The 16,620-nt window shown below is 50.1% G+C and overlaps 1 protein-coding gene and 1 pseudogene across 6 annotated transcripts in view; one reads left to right on the forward strand and one right to left on the reverse strand.

Moving 5' to 3' along the window:
* The window catches only part of ZNF276 (zinc finger protein 276), a 28,304-nt gene that overhangs the window by 5,596 nt on the left and 6,088 nt on the right, over positions 1-16,620 (forward strand). For 4 of the 5 annotated variants that reach the window (XM_081119398.1, XM_081119395.1, XM_081119397.1 and 1 more), the window contains exons 3-9: positions 22-68; positions 167-613; positions 1,824-1,902; positions 2,951-3,031; positions 10,831-10,941; positions 11,014-11,089; positions 11,357-11,474. In XM_081119398.1, the coding sequence (XP_080975524.1) occupies positions 22-68; positions 167-613; positions 1,824-1,902; positions 2,951-3,031; positions 10,831-10,941; positions 11,014-11,089; positions 11,357-11,474 (959 nt within the window). The remainder of the gene's footprint in view (positions 1-21; positions 69-166; positions 614-1,823; positions 1,903-2,950; positions 3,032-10,830; positions 10,942-11,013; positions 11,090-11,356; positions 11,475-16,620) is intronic. The other variant, XM_081119399.1, reaches the window with a different exon arrangement.
* Positions 12,932-16,178, reverse strand: LOC308548219 (uncharacterized protein C15orf39 pseudogene; annotated as a pseudogene). Its single transcript has one exon. The product of its transcript is annotated as an uncharacterized protein C15orf39 pseudogene (transcript).

The raw sequence follows: 16,620 nt of genomic DNA on the forward strand, positions 1-16,620 counted from the left end.
GGCCATGCTGATCCTTCGCAGGGTGGGTGCCCAGCCCCCGAAAGAGGCGGAGGAGGGAGCGTGTCTGGGTGAGTGCCCCTGTATGTGGTGTGTGTTGTGTGGGTGGGCTTCCTGTGGGGTTGGTGCTGACCAGCCACAGGGCTGCTGTCTATGTGCCTTTCCTCAGTGGACCTGATCACATTGAGCCCCGAAAGTCTGCGCGGCTTGGTGGGGTGGGTACATGGACACGCGGCCAGCTGTGGAGCCCTGCCCAGCCTCCAGAGGACGCTGTCCTCCGAGTATTGTGGTGTCATCCAGGCTGTGTGGAGCTGCGACCAAGGCCACGACTATACCATGGATGCCAACTCTAGCTGCGGGGCTCTCTTGCTGGACAGTGCATTGGCAGTCAAGTGGACGTGGGACAAGGAGATGGCCCCACAGCTCACCCAGCATCGGAGGTCCAACCCCACTGGGGCTGCCCCTCTGAGCTCCCAGGGCAGAGCGACCACGGCCTGGGCCGAGACAGAGACACTGCCCAGCACAGACCTGGCCCAGCCTCGTTCAGATGGCAACCCTGTGGGACCTGGGCCGAGCCCCCTGCCTCAGTCAAGCCTCCCCCCAAGTAGAGCTCCAGGTAGGAAGCTTCTTTGGGCTGTTAGACCAGGATTCCTACTCCTGAGCCAGCAGGGCCCTCAGCAGGAAGTGGAAGTCTGCACGTGTGGAAAGTGGTGGTGGTGTCGTGTGGGCACCTGGCAGCAAGGAGGGCTGAGAACCCCGTGCCAGCAGTGTCTGGAGGGCTTGCTCACTCGGGCCAAGGGAGAGAACAGGGCACTTGTGGGACATGGGGGGAGGGGACGGTTGGGGCCTCTGAGGCTGTTTCGGGTCACTTCCTGGGCCTCAGCCAGAGCCCTAGTGATGCCTCAGTGGGACTAGTGTGGACAGGCTCCTTTGCTGAGTGGTGAGGGAAACTCAGGCCCTGGTTTGAGCGCCATGGGTATGGAGCAGCTGTTCACGCACGTCATGTTGGGAGGGCCTGTCGGCTGCCACGTGCACGCTCTGCATGTGGACTCTGCGCTCCTGGGAGCCAGCCCTCTGTGGCACTTTCAGAACGTGCAGCTCCCAAGGTGGCCAGGAGAGGTGGAGGTGCTGAGAAGCTGGGAGGGAGCGGGGACTGTGTCCCAGGGTCCTTAAGCTGCATGGCTTCTTAAACTGTGCATGCAGTACTTTGATAACAATGATGTATTTATTTATTTATTTATTTATTTATTTATTTTTAATCCTCACCTGAGGATATTTTTTCCATTGCTTTTCAGAGAGAATGGAAGGGAGAGAGAGATAGAGAAACATCGATGTGAAAGAGACATCGATTGGTTGCCTCCCCCACGTGCCGTACTTGGGCCAGGGATGGAGCCTGCAACCAAGGCATGTGCCCTGGCATGTGCCCTGGCCAGAATCAAACCCGGGACCCTTCAGTTTGTGGGCCGATGCTCTAACCACTGAGCAAAACCGGCTAGGGCAACAATGATTTTTTTAAATGTCCTGAAACATCCATGAAGTGTGAGTCGTCCCACCCTGAAACGACTGGATCTGAACCTCTGGGGAGGGGCTGGGCAGCTGAGGCTGACTTTCAGCTGACTTTCTGGTACTCAGCACTGCCTGTGCCTATGCTGGACATGGGTAGCCCAGTGGGCTCAGCAGTGCTGGACCTTGCAGGGGATAGAGTTGAGTGGTGGGTAGAATTTGAGGCTGGAGGACCCCAGGCTCCCCCACAAGGAAGGGCTCCTTGCCGGGAGCCCTGCCTACACGTTGCATTGGTAACAGGAGCTTTGTTCTTTGTTTCTCAGGGCAGTTGGGTGAGAAGCAGTTTCCATCTTCAACCTCGGATGATCGGGTAAAAGACGAGTTCAGTGACCTTTCTGAGGGGTGAGAGAAGAGTGGGTTTAAACAGCCTAAAATTTCTCCTTGGAAAGCCAAACTCTACCATCCTAGGGGCTTGCTGCCCATGTCCTGGCCAGGGGTGCTTCCAGGCTTCTCAGTCCTGATTGGGGCTTCCTAGGTCCCAGAGGATCCCCCGCTCTGATGCAGCTACCAGGCAGCAGGACCTGGGTGTGGAGCTCCTGGGAGGGTCTCGTGGGCATCCTCTGCTGCTGCCGCTTGTCTCCTCCTTCAAGGCCTTAGTTCTATGCTGACCCCACATGGTCCTAGAGCAAAGGAAGTCAGCTTCTGGCCCTTTGTCATGACATGAGTGTGACTTGGGGCTGTCCGTGCCTGGGCTACTCTCTGCCGCTAAGCCAGAAACCACTCACACCTCTCTGCCCTACCCCCACAAGCTGTGGCTGGAACAGAGGGCAGATGCACCATCCATAGAGTGGGATAGTTTTTAGTGCAACTCCAGTGGGGTGCCAATAACCAAGGTTCAGGAAGAACCCGTGTGTACTAGAAACATCCCTGGGACCAGGAGTGATCGAGGGCTGTCTTGCAGGTCACCAGCCAGCCTCGAGCCATTCTCTGTCTGACGGGTGGCACCCCAGGGGAAGTCCAGGGTGCGCCAACAGAGAGTGAATAGTGATTCATACTTCAGGGTGAAGGTTATACAGTACAGAGCCTTTTCTAGCTTTTGTGACCTTTGAAATGACTGACAGCTGACCTGTAGGCTTGACAGGTGCTCAGTTGTAGGATGAGGTGATGTTCTGAGCATCCAGTTACTCAGAATCCCACTGCCTGTGAGGGTCTTCACACCCACCTGGGGCGCCCATGGAGAGGCTCCTTCTGAATTTGGGGTCCCGGTGTGAGGAGAGCATTCCATTAGGAGATGTGATCAGAGATTTGGAGATTCTAGGTTTCTTAAGACCTTTTCAGGAGAATTAAAACACGGAATGTGGGGATCCCTGTGGTATCTTTAGACAGGAAGTTGCATGGGATCTGTCACCCACCCCAGGGCTTTGCTAAAGGTTCTCTCTCTCTGTCCTAGGGACTTCCTGAGTGAAGACAACAATGACAAGAAGCAGAATACCCAGTCCTCAGACGAGTCCTTCGAGCCTTACCCAGAAAAGTAAGTGGGACAGTCTTGGTGCAAGAGCCTGGGGCTGGAGTGTGGTGTCCAGTGGGTGACCTGGATGCCGCATCTGTGCTCCCTCAGCACAGTTTGTTTTGTCAACCTGCCAAGCCTAGTACAGTGTGGCTTCTGAGTGAGCTGAGGCCTTTCCCAGTTCAACTCTGGGACCTGGCCTCAGTGTCACTTGTGAGGCAACCAACAGCCACATAAGAGTGGCAGGAGCCCCGTGGGCATGACCCAGCCTCATTTTGGAGCTCCTTGCCTTCCCTGTGCCAGTCCTGCTCACAGCCACACCAACTGGTGTCTACCCTGCCAACTTCTGATTCCTGCTTTCTTCCTGCTCTTGGTGCTGAACCCCAGGGCTTGGACTCAGCCCTGCAGTTGTTCTCAGCTCTGCCTCTGGCACTGATATATATATATTTTTTTTCCAGAGAGAGTGGAAGGGAGGGGGAGAATAAGAGAGAGAGAGGAACATCGATGTGAGAGAGACACATCGATTGGTTGCCTCCCGCACGCGCCCCAACGGGCTGGGGATCGAACCTGCAACCAATGTGCATGCCCTTGGCTGGAATCAAACCGGAGACCCTTTAGTCCACAGGCCGACACTCTAGCCACTGAGCCACAGCGGCCAGAGCCTCTGGCACTGATTTCTATGCCACTTCCTTGATGAGTCACTTCTGTGACCTTGTCTTGATCTTCTCTTTTCAAGGACTTGTGTTGTCTCTGCAGGTAGAATGTAGCATCCTAGCACGAAGGGATGATTTTTACTGTTACTTTCCTCCCAACCCTGTGCTCAGGAACACCCCAAACCCCTGCAGCTGTCGATGCCTGACATGGGCACTGTCCTTCAGCATTTCGAAGCAATCATGACTTCTTTTCGTTTAAGTTCTAACACAGGTTATGGAGAAACAGGACAGTAGTCAGCTCTGGAGAGAGATCAGTGAGCATGCAGCACTGAGCCCCACACACAGCCCTCCCATGTCTGCAGGCACCCACCTGTGAAACTCACAGGTCCCCTGAAGCCTCCTGCTCTCAACAAACATGTGGTGCAAGGTGGGAGGGAAATGGCAAATCACTGGTCACAGTGCAGCTCTGACAGGTGCCCATGCCACTCAGAAGAGGGTAAAGGCCAGTTAGCAGGGGCATGCAGCCAGGTTCAAAGAACAGTTATTAGAGACAAGGAAAGGAGAAGCCTGTACAGTAATCAAAAAGGTTCTCTCAATATACTCTTTAAGGAGGAGGACAATTATATATAACCCTTTTTTAAAAATTGTGGTAAAATACACATAACAAAGTTTACCATTTTTAAGTTTTGTGGCATTAGGTGCATTCACAATGTTGGGCAACAGTCACCACTGTTCCCAAACTTTTCATTGCCCTGAACAGAAACTCTGTGCCCATTAAGCAGTGACTCCCCATCCTCTCCCCAGGCCCTGACAACCTCTAACCTAGGTGGTGATTCTAGGGACCTCATAGAATTAGGTAATATTTGCCCTTTTGTGACTGGCTTCTTTCACTTAGCATAATGTTTTCAAGATTCACCGTGTTGTGGCCTCTGTCAGAACTTCACCACATTTTGGGCTGTTTTTACCTTTTGGTTATTGAAACTAATGCTCTGAACATTGGTGCACAAGTGTCTGTCCAAGTCCCTGTTTTGAGGTCTTTGGGTATATACCCAGAAGTAGAGCTGCTGGATCATATGCTAATTCCACGTTTAACTTTTTGAGGAACTGCCATCCACTTTTCCACAGCAGCTGCACCATTTTATATTCCCAGAAACAGTGCACAAGGTTCAAGTTTCTCCACATCCTTGAAACATTATTTTCTTTTTTTTTAATAGTCATCCTAATACTGTGTGGGAAGTGGTGCCTCATCGTTTGCTTTGCATTTCTCTACAACTGGTGATGCTGGGCATCTCTTCACATGCTTACCTTTTTTCTTTTTTTTTTTAATTTATCTTTATTGTTGAAAGTATTACAAATATCACCCTTTTTCCCCCATTGATCCCCTCCATCCTACACCCCTCCCCTCAGGACTTTACCACACTATTGTCTGTGTCCAATGGGTTATGCATATATGCATATAAGTTCTTAGGTTAATCTCTCCCCACCCACCCACCCCTGCCTTCCCTCTGAGATTTGTCAGCATGTTCCATACTTCTTTGTCTCTAGATCCGTTTTGTTCATTGGTTTGTTTTGTTCATTAGAGTCCACATATGAGTAAGATCATGTGACACTTACCTTTCTCTGACTGGCTTGTTTCACTTAGCATAATACTCTCCAGGTCCCAGCATGCTGTCTCAAAGGGTAAGGGACCCTTCTTTTTTACAACTGCATAGTATTCCATTGTGTGACGTCCTAGAAGATGCTTGACATGATTTCAGTCTTCTTGAACTTGTAGAGACTTGTTTTGTGTCCTAACCTGTGGTCTATCTTTGAGAATGTTCCATGTGCACTTGAGGAGAATGTATATTCTGCAGCTTTAGGGTGAAATGTTCTGTAAATTCAATTAAATCCATCTGATCTAGCATGCAATTTAGAGTCTGTTTCCTTGTTGATTTTTTGTCTGGGAGATCTTTCCAGTAAAATCAGTGGGGTGTTCAAGCCCCCTACTATGATTGTATTGCTGTCAATCTCTCCTTTAAAGTCCTCCAGAAGATTTTTTTTGGTTTTTTTCCCCAGCCTGTGAGAGTCTTTTGTTCTGAGGTGGGTCTCCTCTAGACAGCATATATTTGGGTCTTGTTTTCTTATCCATTCACCTACCCTATGTCCTTTGGCGCATTTAATCCATTTACATTTAAGGTTATTATTATTTTTATTTTTATTTTTATTTTTTTACTTCATATATTTGTAAAGGTTATTATTGATAGGTACTTATCTATTGCCATTTTATTTCTTTATGCCTGTTTTTATTTCAACTTCTAATTACAGCAGTCCCTGTAACATTTCTTGCAATGCTGGTTTGGTAGTGATAAACTCCTTTAGCCTGTTTTGTTGTTGTTTTTTTGTCTGGGAAGCTCTTTATTTCACCACCTATTTTGAATGATAGCCTTGCTGGATAGAGGAGTCTTGGTTTAAGATCCTTGCTTTGCATTACCTGGAATACTTCATGCCATTCCCTTCTGGCCTGTAGAGTTTCTGATGAGAAATCAGCTGACAGCCTTATGGGAGCTCCTTTGTAGGTAACCACTTGCTTTTTCCTTGCTGCCTTTAAGATTCTCTTTGTCTTGGATTTTTAAGATTTTAATTATGATGTGTCTGGGTGTGCACCTCTTTGGGTTCTCCTTGCTTGGGACTCTCTGTGCCTCCTGAACTTGTGTGACTTTTTCCTTGACCAGGTTAGGGAAGTTTTCTGCCATTATTTCTTCAAACAGGTTCTCTAATCTTGCTTACTTTCTACCTCCTCTGACACTTCTAAGAAGCTCCTGTGATGCAAATATTGTTATGTTTCGTGTTGTCCACAGCTCCCTTAGATTGTCCTCTTTTGTTTTTTCTTTTTGGTTCTCTAATTGAATGATTTTTTTCTACTGTCTTCTAATTCGCTGATCTGATCCTCAGCTTCCCCTAATCTGCTGTTTATTCCTCCCAATGTATTCTTTATTTCTGCTATGTCATTCTTCATTTCTGACTGGTCATTTTTCATAGTTTCCATATCTTTTTTTATGCTGTTGAGCATCCTTACAATCAGTATTCTGAACTCTTTATCTGAGAGATTGTTTATCTCCATTTCACTTAGTTCTTTTTCTGGAGACTTCTCTTGTTCTTTCATTTGGGGCTTGTTTTTATTTGTCTCCCCATTTTGGCTCCCTGTTTGGATTTGTTTCTATGAATTAGGTAGATCGGCTAGGACTCTATTTTTTTGGATGGCGCCTCTGGTGCAGGCCACTGTCAGATGCTGTTTGTGACTAGTCTTGAATACCCCTGTTAGAAGCTTACCGTGCTCCACAGCTCATGGTTTCCTCTGCTGGGACTGAGTGTGTTTGGACAGGACCATGACGTGCACCAGGGTCTGTTTTTCCAAGTTCTGGATCCAGAAGCAAATCAGGCAAAGCACCCAGAGGCTGTTATTCAGTCTCTTAAGGAGCCTCAGGCAGTAGAAACTGCACTTGGTGGGGCAGGTCCAGAGGTTTTCCAGCAGAGTGGGGCAATTCATTCCCCCCAGGCAAAAGCTGCTTGGAAGGTAAATATCTGCCTTGGAAAGATGTCCTTTGCCATATGGGGTAATGACTCAGCACAGGGATCCAGATGGCTGCCCTCTGATCTCTACTCACCCAAGCCAGCAATCCCAGACTGTCCTCACACAGCTCCAGTCCACTCTACCCTCCCTCTGCTGGAGCCCAAGGTGAGTGGCTGCACACGAAACTTTGTGTGTTGTGTCTTTAAGTGGGTACCTGCATTTCCAGCTGTCTCTCCCTGGCTGACAGGAGCCCAGCTGCTTTTCAAAGCCAGATGTTATGTGGGCACCTTTCTCAGTTCTGGTGCTCTTGACGGGAGCCCAGCCTGGGGTTTAGACCCCAGAGTCCTCAGTGGGAACCCCCCACATATCCCTCTGGACCTTCAGCTGCTGCCTGTGGGCACCCAGCCAGTCCTCTCGTGCCTCCGCAGTTCCTACCCGTCTCTGCAGTCTCCCCTTTTCCTCCTTGGTTATGAGGGTGCTCTCCAGCTCGTCTTCAGTTGCAGTTGATTATTCAGGATGGTTTTTCTATAGTTTAGTTGTAATTCAGTTTGGTTCTAGGAGAGTGTCACTGTAGCTTCCACCCAGTCTTCCACCATTTTGGAGAAAACTGGTTATTTTTTTAATTATTGATTTTAGAGAGAAAGAAACATCAGTTTGTTGTTCCACTTATTTATACATTCATTGGTTGGTTCTTGTATGTGCCCTGACCAGATTTCGAACCCACAACCTTGGCATATCGGGATGACTCTCTAACCAGCTGAACTACCAGCCAGGGCCATGTGCTTATATCTTCTTTGGAGAAATGTCTATTTAAGACCTTTGCCCATATTTTAATTGGGTTTTTGTCATTTTGCTATTGAGTTATGGGATAGTTTCTCCTATTCAGTGGGTTATCTTTTTCACGCTCTTGGTAGTGTCATTTGGTGCACAAAAGTTTTCTTTTTTAAAATTCCCTCCCCTGCCTCAAGGATATTTTTTCCATTGCTTTTCAGAGAGTGGAAGGGAGAAAGAGAAACATCGGTGTGAGACACATGGACTGATTGCCTCTGGCACAGGCCCTGACTGGGGCCAGGGATTGAGCCCGCAACCAAGGTCCATGCCCTAGGCTGGAATCAAACCTGGGACCCTTCAGTCCGCAGCTGACACTCTGACCACTGAGACAAACTGGCCAGGGTGTAAAGTTTTAATTTTGAAGTCCAATTTACCTCTTTTTACTTTCATTGCCTGTGCTTTTGTGTCATATTTAAGAGACCATTGCCAAACCCAAGATCATGAAGATTACCCCTGTTCTCTTCTAAGAGCTTTATTGTTTTAGCTCATATTCAGGCCCGTGATCCATTTGAGTTAATTTTCGTATGTAGTGTACATTAGGGGTCCAACTTCTTTCTGTGTGTGGATATCATTTCCCAGCACCTTTGTTGGTGAGACTGTCCTTTCCCCATTGAATATTCTTGGCACTCTTGTCAAAAATAGTTGATTGTACTTTCTGAGGCCTTATTTCTGTTCTCTCAATTTTTGGGTTTGTTTTTTGTTCTGTTTTTTAGTTTTTTAAATATACCTTTATTGATTTCAGAGAGAGGAAGGGAGAGGGAGAGAGAGAGTTGAAACACCAATGAGAGAGTTCTCATTGATGATTGGCTGCCTCCTGCATGATCCCGCTTGCAACTCGGGCATGTTCTCTGACCAGGAATTGAACCGCGATCTCCTGAATCCTAGGCTGATGCTCAACTGCTGAGCCATGCCCAGCCAGGCTGTTCTCTCAATTCTATTCAATTGGTCTTCATGTCTGTCTTTATGCCAGTACCATACTGTTTTGATTATTGTAGCTTTATAATAAATTTTGGATTCAGGAAGTGTGAGTCCTCCAGCATTGTTTTTTGAGATTGGATATTCAGTGTCCCTTGAAATTCAATGTGAAATTTAGGACTTTTTTTCTGTTTCTGCTAAAAACACCATTGGGATTTTGATAGGAATTGAATCTGTAAATAGCTTTGGGGGAAGCATTGCCATCTTAATAGTAAGTGTCCTAATCCGTGAACGTGGGATGTCTTTCCATTTATTTAGGTCTTTAATTTCTTTCATCAGTGTTTTGTAGTTTTCAATGTACAAATCTTTCAACTTCTTGGTTAAAATTTACTACTACTTTATTCTTTTTTATGATATTGTAAATGAATTTTCTTTATTTCCTTTTTGGGTTGTTCACTGTCTGCATATAGAAATAGGACTGGCATTTGTGTGTTGATTTTGTACCCTGCAACTTTATTTTGTATGTGGATTCTTTAGGGTTTTTACATATAAGATCATGTGATCTGTGAATAGTGGAAATTTCCTTCCTTTCTAATTTAGATGGCTTTGATTTTTTTTCTTGCCTAATCTCTCTGGCTGGGGTATCCAGGACTATTTTCTCAATCTTGATCTCAGAGGGAACCTTTCAGTCTCTAACCATTGAGGATGATGTCAACTGTGGCTTGTCACATGTAGCCCCAGATGCTCGCTTCTAAGATTATTTTTATTGATTTTTATTTATTTAAATTTATCTTTATTGTTTAAAGTATTACAGATGTCCTCTTTTTATTCCCCCATTGATCCCCTCCACCCTGCATCCTTCCCCCAGGCCTTCCCCGTACCAATGTCTGTGTCCATAGGTTATGCTTATAAGCATATAAGTTCTTTGATTACTCTCTCCTCACCCACTCCCCCACCCCCACCTTCCCGCTGAGATCCCTAAGTCTGTTCTATGCTTCTATGTATTTTTACTGGTTTTTAGAGGGAGAGGGAGAGAAACATCAATTTGAGAGCAAAACACTGATCAGCTGCCTCCTGCACACCCATTACCAGGGATCAAGCCTACAACCTGGGCCCTGACCGAGAATTGAACCAGCAACCTTTTTGGTGCATGTGGTGATACCCAACCAACTGAGCCACACCAGCCAGGGCTCCCTTTGATTTCTGACAGAGTTCCTTAAATGTCTGGGTCCAAAAAAGAAAACAAGTGTGTGTGTGTCTAAACTTTCGATCGACCCTACAGGGGGAAGTTATTGCACCTGTGCTGGTCCCCCATTTACAAGGTCCCCATGACCTACTCTGGCCCCAGCAGCAGGGCTGAAGAATGGGGGGTGGCAGCTGGTGGAGCACGTAGCACTCTTCCCAGAGACTGCGCTTGCCCCTCAAGAACTTCCCTGGTTGCTGTGAGTCTCCATCAGGGTCCAGAGTTCAACAATTGTTATTCTGATCTTTTTTCCAGCTTAATGGTTCTTCTGGTGAAGGGACTGACCCCTAAAGCTTCCCTACTATTTTTTATGGTATCTCCAAACAGTGTCTGGTTTTGATGTTTAGAATAAGGGTAAGACTTCAGCCCTGAAAGCCCATTCCCATAGTTGCTGTGGTCATCGTCCCTGAGCTTGGCCCTCCCATGCTAGAGAAACTGGGCATTTGCCTCCTGAGTTGTTCTGGCTTTGGTGGCTCAGGGTCCGTTTCAGGGCCAGGCCCCCAGTAAGCACAGAGACTGAAGCAGGTTAGCCCTGGAGCTTGAATCACATTGGAGAGAGTGTGAAGGAAAATGAGAACCGTGTACGGAGGTCAGACACATCAGTGCACCTGATTCCTTTTTTTTTTTTCAGGGTCTCTGGTAAGAAGAATGGAAGCAAAGAAGCCAAGAAGCCTGAAGAACCAAAAATCCGAAAAAAGCCTGGACCAAAGCCAGGCTGGAAGAACAAGCTCCGCTGTGAAAGGTGAGGCCAGGTGTGGGCTGCACTGCTGGGTGTGCGGCCAGGGCGGCAGCTCCATGGTGTGCTGTGTTGCAGGGAGGAGCTGCCCACCATCTACAAGTGCCCGTACCAGGGTTGCACAGCTGTGTACCGAGGGGCTGATGGCATGAAGGTGAGGATGGTTGCTCTTGGAGCCAGGGCGGGAGCCTGGGGGAGGTACCAGGTATAGACTCACCCAAAGGTGCCTGTGAGCCTGGGGAAATAGAGACACGAAGCAGTCCCACCATTGCTATGCTCCATGGGGGAGGATGCGCCAGCCTTTGTTCTTGGGAAAGCACCCATCTTGAGTGAGGAATGGTTGGATCTGTTCCTTTGAGGGTGCTGGGCTCATAGGAGGCAGCAGGTGCTGTGTGACCGGTAAGCTGTTGTCCCCCTACAGAAGCACATAAAGGAGCACCACGAGGAGGTCCGAGAGAGGCCCTGTCCCCACCCTGGGTGCAACAAGGTGTTCATGATCGACCGCTACCTGCAGCGGCACGTGAAGCTCATCCACACAGGTGCATGCCTTGTCCCCTTCACGGGAACAGCCCCCAGGGTCGTCTTGGCCTTGTGGGCTGTGTGTCCCTGGGCTGCAGTTTTGTCAGGTCAGTTCAGTTGGTCAGTGTGTAGAATTGGTAGCAAAGAAATCCCAGTGTCTTTCTGTGCATTTATTGTGGTGAGTTTTTTAATTTAAATTAACAATTAAAAAAAAGGCATGCTTTTGGGATAGGAGGAAGCCATATGCATTGTAGAAATGGTGAGAAATAAAAGCTCAGGCACAGCTGCCACTCTTAGCACTTGAGGGCCACTTCTCCTGGATCCTAGGTCGATGCTCAACCGCTGAGCCATGCCCAGCTGACAAGGGCCACTTCTCTTTGTTACAACCTGGGCTCATAGATTTGTCAGTTTTGTGGTATGACGCACACCACCCATGTGTCTGGAAACACAAGAGCCACACACAGACCCAATTGCCTCATGGCTGCTTCTGCCCAGAAGGCAGTTCCTGAATCAGCACTATCTCCTTAAAAGATCGATTCCTTACATAGGTATTTATTAATAGTTGTGCTTGGTTTTGAATTTTTTAAGAATGATATACTATAGAAAGTCTTATGTGATTTATACTTCATTCAGATTTGTCCACTTTGTTGTTGGGTCGCATTTATTTGTTGGTTTTGTTATACCCGTCTTACGCGAGACTGATTCACACAGAGACCAAACTGACCGTTTGGAGATTAGCGGGCGGCTATGACCGGGCTTCTGCCCTAAACAGACTCGCAGCCCCAAACAGTCTTTGCAGGGGGAATATAAAGGCAAAAAACACATCTTGGTTGGGGAGGGGGAGCAGGCGGGGGACTAGTGAAGCGGCAGACAGAAGCTAAGACAAGCGTTAATCAACCTTCTTCGGGTGGCTGTTCCCTGGAATTTCGTGGGTGGAAATCTTTCACAAAGAGCCAGGAGCAGGGGAGAGGTCATTGTTCCTACACAATAGATTCTGTTGCTCTTGCTCATCTTCAAAGTAGCGGCTGTCAGGGTAGGAGACGGGAGTGCTGAGATGGGGTGCGCCATGTGCTCGCCTTCATCCCCACTGCCGTTTGTAAAGGTGATGAGAGTGAAGTCCTTGATTCTCCTGCGAAGGGCAGAAGATGATCCTCAGTTCTGAGGGGGGTTCGTTTTACAGAGTGAATTCTATCTCTAATGAAGGGGGTCAGGCAGGTAAGGAGACGGGGCGGCACTAAGGGCGAGTGTGAGGCAGAGGGGAAGGGCAGGCTCCCCCAGGGCTGAGGCTTAGGGCCCAGCCCCAAACACTGGGGCTGCAGCCCAGGCGTTCCTGGGGGCGGCTCTGAAGCGTATGGGAGTCGTATACACTGTACGCTGTATCAAACCAAGAGAACCGAGTCCTAGGACGTATTAAGACTTTCTGGAGGTTCTGTTTGCCTCAGCCTCAGACTCCGGGCACTGGCTGGGAGCTGGGCCCCTGTCCTGCGGAGGGAGCAGAGAGCGAACTATAACTGGTGTGTGTCAGGCGTCACCCCCACACCCACCCTGCGAGGTAGGCTGTGTTGTCCTGCTTTACAAATGGGTAAACCAGGGCTCGAGAGGAAGGGACTTGCCCAATTACACAGCAAGAAACATAGGAGCCAGGGTCTGACCCCAAGCCAGTGGGGCTCCAAAGCCCACATGTCTTCTCTCAGGATGAAACAGAAATCAGTCCTTTCTAATAAGGGACCTCAAGTTATACACTCAAGGACTCAGCCCAGCTGGGGGTGGGGGGCAGGGTGAGAACCAGAGACTCCAAGGGCACGTCTCCTGGACGGGCAGCTGGGCTGGCAGAATGGAGGGGCAGAGAGAGATTACCGGGCAGTAGCTATCAAACAGCTCCAGCCACCAATGCTCCAGGAGATGGCTCTGGCCACCTAACAGCTGTGGGCAGGGTGAGGGCCGGGCTGCTCCTGAGGCCTTGTGGCCCTCAGTGGGCGGTGCCAGGCCACTAAGCCGGCGGTTTCCAGCAGGCTTCGGCAGCGGGCCCTCAGTGTGTGGCCGGGTGGGCTGGCACTGGCATCGGGGGCGGGTGAGGCACAGCAGGACCCTCCCCTGGCAGTTGCCTCTGCTTTCTCTGACCAGGAGTTGGTAGCTTCCTCCCTGGCTTCCTGGCCTTGGAGATGGGAGTCTTCTGAGCCAGAGATAGGCTCCCTGGCTCATCTCTGGCCAGGATGGGTTTCAGCTGGCGGCGTCCACAGTCACGCCACTGCGGGCCCAGCAGGTCAGGGTATGTCAGGCAGCTGGCGCAGTGCCAACAACTTCAGCATGCGTGAGGTGCAGCTACGCAGGGCTCGCTCCCGCAGTGCCTTCTCCTCTGACAATGCGGTGGGCCGGAGCTCCACGCGGTGCTCCTGCAGCACGTGGTCCACAGAAGCAGGTGGCTGCCTCGGGAAGAGCTGCTCCTTTACCAGGTACATGGACACAAAGATGGTGCCGGCCCACACCACGTGGGGGAAGGGGCACTGCCAGGTGCACACAAAGCGCTGCAACCAAGACAGCAGCTTGCCCAACAGCCCCTGCACTGCCTGGCCATCCTGCCGTGCTGCCCGGCCCCAAGGCCCAGCCATCTCAATCCATTCACAGCTTCTCAGGTGGGGAGTGGGCCACTGAGCCCGAGATGGCACTACACAGGGATTCGTGCAGTCCTGCAAAGTGTTGCTCTGGGGAATCCACTGTGACAGGTAGAAGCTGGAGTCGGAGCCTGGGCTGAAGCAGGTGATGGAGGCAGAGTAGGTGCTGGGGTGGCCACGAATACACCTGGAGAACTGGGCAGTGCCAGATCAAAGCAGGCCATGGGCAAGGGCTGTTTGAAAATCTGTAGTCCAGTGGGCACAGATGTAGGGGTGGGTGCAGGCTGGTCAGAGGAAGGGACTGAGGCGGGCACAGATGGGGCCATAGCTGCAGACAAGGGTGCCTGCCTGAGGATCTTGAATTTTCGGAACATGAAGTCCACAGAGCTGTGGAAGTTGGTCTTTGGGGTGGTCTCTGTGGTCACTGGCACCGCAGGCAGCTCTGAGACTGTGCTCCCTGCATCAGGCACCCCCACAGCTACAGGGAGCTTGGAGTGCACCACAGGACTAGGGACCTTGATAAGAGGAGCCTCTGCCATGGGTTTCTTTACATTCAAGTGCAGTGCCACCTCCTCCCTAAGTGAGCAATGCACCCTCAAAGGGGCCTCCTGGGTAGACAAGGTTCCCCTGGAGTCTTTGTCATAGCTGTCCTTGGGGACTGGGGCTGGATCAGGCTCAGGTGTGGCCTCGGGTGTCTGCACATCCAGATAGTCACAGTAGGTGGCCAGGCTGAAGACATTGTCAATAATGGGCATGGGTGGAGAGGCAGGGGGCATTGTGCACCCTGGTTCTGTAGAATAGACCAGTGCTCTTGGGCGCAGGGTGGGAGTGTAGGTGGGGTGCAGGGAACTAGGTAATCTCCAATAACAGTGGGTGCCCCGGATGTTCATTGAGCTGGGGCTGGAGCTGCTCTTTCCTGCAGCTGGGCAGCCGTATAGTCTTCTCAGTATCCTGCACCAGCTTCTCTATAGGCCTTACAGGCTCTGCGCACGGCTGACTGGCAGCAAAGGCTGGCATGCTCGCTGGAAGGCACTGGGCTGTGGCACAGCCTGAACACTATTCTGGGAAGGTAGTGTCCCCCTGAGCCCCGGGGATGCTCCACAGAGATAGGTCATCCCATGCATAAGGAAAGCCCAGCATCTGGGGGCAAAGTCTAGTGGGCACTGTGGACTGGGGTAGCTCGAAGCTTGCAGTATGCGCGTTGGTTCTTTCCTAGGGGTGGTCTCCCCTGGCTGCAGGTGGTTTTTTGGGTTTTTATGCTGGCTTGTGAGGGCCCTTGTCCTCCCTTACCCCTGGTTCCTCTTGGTTGTTGATTACTGGACTCCTTTAGGGCTGCTGCTACTACTACTCTTGCCAGCCTTTTTCTTGTTTTTCAGAAGGACTATCTTAGTTGTCAAAATCTTTTTGAGCTACTTTTACTAGTTGGGGTAAGTTCATTCCTTGGAACCCTTCTAATTTCTGTAGTCTCCTCCTAATGTCAGGGGCCGATTGAGTGACAAAGGCTGGGTTGATCGCCCTGCTGTTTTCCGGGGCAGCTGGGTCTATGGGAGTACAGACTTGCTAGGCTTTCTGCAACCTTTCCAGGAAAGCTGTAGGTGATTCCTGAGGGCCTTGGGAAACTGCAGTGACTTTGGACAGATTGACTGGTTTTTGGGCGACCCCTTTTCAGGCCTGCTAGGAGATATCGGTGAAAATTGTTCAATGCATCCCTTCCTGCGGAGGTGTTGGGGTCCTACTCCGGCCAATTTGTGGGAAAAGATTGTTCAATTCTCTCTCTCTTCTAAGGAATCCCCCCTGGGCCCAAGACTGCCTTACGGGCTTCCTTTTTAATTCTTTCACTTTCCTCAGAAGTGAACAGGGTAACCATGAGTTGCTGACAATTGTCCCATGTGGGGCAATGGGGGTGAAACACAGACTCTAGTAGCCCTGTAAGGAACTGCGGTTTTTCCCAGAAAGGGAGATTCTGGGCTTTCCAGTTGTATCGGTCGCTAGATGAGAAAGGAACATATACAAGAAAAGGGGATCTTCCCCTTGAGTCCCCGTCTGCCAGCGCCAGCGGGGCCTCTCACGGGGAGAACAGCACAGTGCCTCCTGTATGGCCCTTAAGGTAGAACTGCTGGTCTGAGGAGGGGAGAAGAGTGAGGGAGGCATGGAGGGGGGGGACGGGACAGGGGGGTGCGGTTGATGGAGGTAGAGGTGGGAAGGAAGGGTGCCGAACCAAGAGAATTTGCACCCGGCTGTGTTGGTAAGGGAGGTGCTTTGAAATGACCTGGAGAACAGCGTGCTAGACAAACCCCAAACTGTGGGCACAGGGGTAGCTGGTCCCAGTTGGTGGCAGCACTTGGCCAAAGCAGTCAGAGCTGAGGGGCGGGTGGTGAAGTGCAGCCGCAGGCTGGGTCACCACTGGACAGTGCCAATGCCTAGGGGCTCAGAGGGGCTCCCCATAGCCCCCGTGCCAAAACCAGCCTCTTCCCAGTGGTCGAGCATACACTGGAACGGAGTTCTGATTTTTGAGCTACCCCCGCCCATAGTGAAACTAATGAAAACAATTAGT

This window comes from Miniopterus schreibersii (assembly GCF_964146895.1).
Source record: "Miniopterus schreibersii genome assembly, chromosome: 18".
Taxonomy (NCBI): Eukaryota; Metazoa; Chordata; class Mammalia; order Chiroptera; family Miniopteridae; genus Miniopterus; species Miniopterus schreibersii.